The sequence below is a fragment of the Nematolebias whitei genome, chromosome 1 (genome assembly GCF_014905685.2).
Source record: "Nematolebias whitei isolate Nwh7 chromosome 1, NemWhi1, whole genome shotgun sequence".
Lineage (NCBI taxonomy): Eukaryota > Metazoa > Chordata > Actinopteri > Cyprinodontiformes > Rivulidae > Nematolebias > Nematolebias whitei.
In genome coordinates, this window is record NC_056498.1 from 44,850,258 (window position 1) to 44,852,377 (window position 2,120).

The 2,120-nt window shown below is 49.4% G+C and overlaps 1 protein-coding gene across 1 annotated transcript in view; it reads right to left on the minus strand.

Annotated features, from left to right (window-relative positions):
* LOC119421085 overlaps nucleotides 1-2,120 on the minus strand; it is a gene marked incomplete at its 3' end in the record, with an annotated part of 641,076 nt that overhangs the window by 3,264 nt on the left and 635,692 nt on the right. The window contains 3 exon segments of the mRNA XM_037688518.1: nucleotides 226-315; nucleotides 538-666; nucleotides 1,017-1,148. Coding sequence (XP_037544446.1) covers nucleotides 226-315; nucleotides 538-666; nucleotides 1,017-1,148 — 351 coding nt within the window.

Consider the following 2,120-nt stretch of genomic DNA (forward strand, 5'->3'; position numbering starts at 1 on the left):
CGTGTTTCGGCTGCTAGATTATTTCTACATTTACGTGTTTCGGCTGCTAGATTATTTCTACATTAACGTGTTTCGGCTGCTAGATTATTTCTACATTTACGTGTTTCGGCTGCAACCTTATTTCTACATGAACGTGTTTCGGCTGCTACATTATTTCTTTATGAACGTGTTTCGGCTGCTACATGATTTCTACTCTAATCAGCTAAAATCACAGTTTTTACTTACTTGTGCGGGGTGCTGCGGTGTTAAAACTGCGTGGGCTCCAGCGGGGAGGATCTTGGGACGGTAGGGAATAGTTGCTCCTTTCGGTGGAGACTGGAGACATGTGGACCGAAAACAAAGGAGAGACGTTGCGTCCTCTTAAGACGGAGACACTGTTGATGTCTCACACGTGTCACAAAGGTCACGGTGGACATGTTTATCAATGTTTAATATCAGACGGGACAACATGAGCGGTCAGTTTAAAAACATCGAAGGTGCGCTCCTCGGCACGGAGCAGCTGAAGGTGTAGATCTTCGGCTGTGTGGCGGCGCTCACCTCCAGCATGACGGAGCAGATGTGTCTCACGCACTGAGTGATGGCCTGCGGCGTGCCGGAGATGGTGACAGCCCTCTCTGTGGAGTCCGGCAGCATGTCTCCTGCCACCTGCACCTGCGCGCCGGTGGTCTTAAATCAGCGGACAGAGCAGACCGTTAGCAGAGGGTCAAACCACCGGCCGGACTCAAACGGTGTCTCAGGACCTGCAGATTTCCCCACAGCCGTATTTTGACATGCAGGGAGCAGCTGCAGGCCGAAGCTCCGATATTTGAAGAGGCACAAACAAATATTGACCGCTCAGAGTTAACATTCAAACGCTGCTGATCCTACTTGGACAATGAGAAGGTTTTCAGGAGCAGCCGTCACATTTTGAGGGAACAAGGGAACACCTGGGGTGTCGGAGCGGGGGGGGGGGGGGTAACTTCCTGTTGTGGGAACAGAAAAACAACTTCCAGGTGCAAAACTAAACTAAGTCCAACCTCTCGGATCTCTTTGATCTTTGAGCCTCCTTTGCCGATCAGAGAGCCGCACTGGCTCCCGGGGAAAACCAGGCGAAGGGTCACGGGAGGCTTGCTGGTCACGTTGCTGTTTGTCATGGCGGCGGTGATATCCTGCGGGAGAGTGGAAAACACTTTCAGCATCGACTCCACCGTCACTTGATCTGACGTGTCCTTTCGAGTTGTCTTGTAAGAGCGAAGAAAAGTTTAGTCGCTGTCGCTCAGACAGACGGGTCGTTAAATTCTGTCTGTGGAGCAAAACTGTGGAAATAAAACTCCAACGAATGGAAAACGCACATTTTGTTCACAATAAAACACATTCAAGGTTTAAACTCAGAGACTGAACCACTTCTGAGTCTGGTTCTGTTCTGGACCTCACTGCAGTAAAACCAGGTCTGGTTCTGCTCTGGACCTCACTGCAGTAAAACCAGGTCTGGTTCTGTTCTGGACCTCACTGCAGTAAAACCAGGTCTGGTTCTGTTCTGGGCTCAGGAACTCTTCCACAGATCATCCTCTGTAAACGCAGCTCATCCACAGATTCAGATTAAAGCTCTATCAGACAAAGAATAATGCTCATCTTCCAAACTGACTCTGAGTCCAGAACTGTTCTGAGATCAGATGGGTCCAGATCTGAAGTTCTGTCTGGAAACACCACGTCCTCTGGACTAAAGGGGAGAAAGACCATCCAGTCTGGTTTCAAAGCCTGCCTCTCTGATGGTATGGTGGTGCATTAGTGCCTCTGACATGAGCAGCGTACACATCTGGAAAGACTCATCAATGAAGAAAAACATATGAAGATTTTAGAGCATCTGCTCCATCCAGGACTGTTGGACAGCTGGAGTCCATCAGACCAAAATGGGGCAAAACCTCCAACAACTGGTCTTCTCAGGTCCTCCTAAACCTCCAACATCTGGTCTCCTCAAGTCCTCCTAAGCTTCCAACAACGGGTCTACTCAGGTCCTCCTAAACCTCCAACATCTGGTCTCCTCAAGTCCTTCTAAACCTCCAAGAACTGGTCTTCTAGGTCCTCCTAAACCTGCAACAACTGGTCTTCTCAGGTCCTCCTAAACCTCCAACAACTGGTCT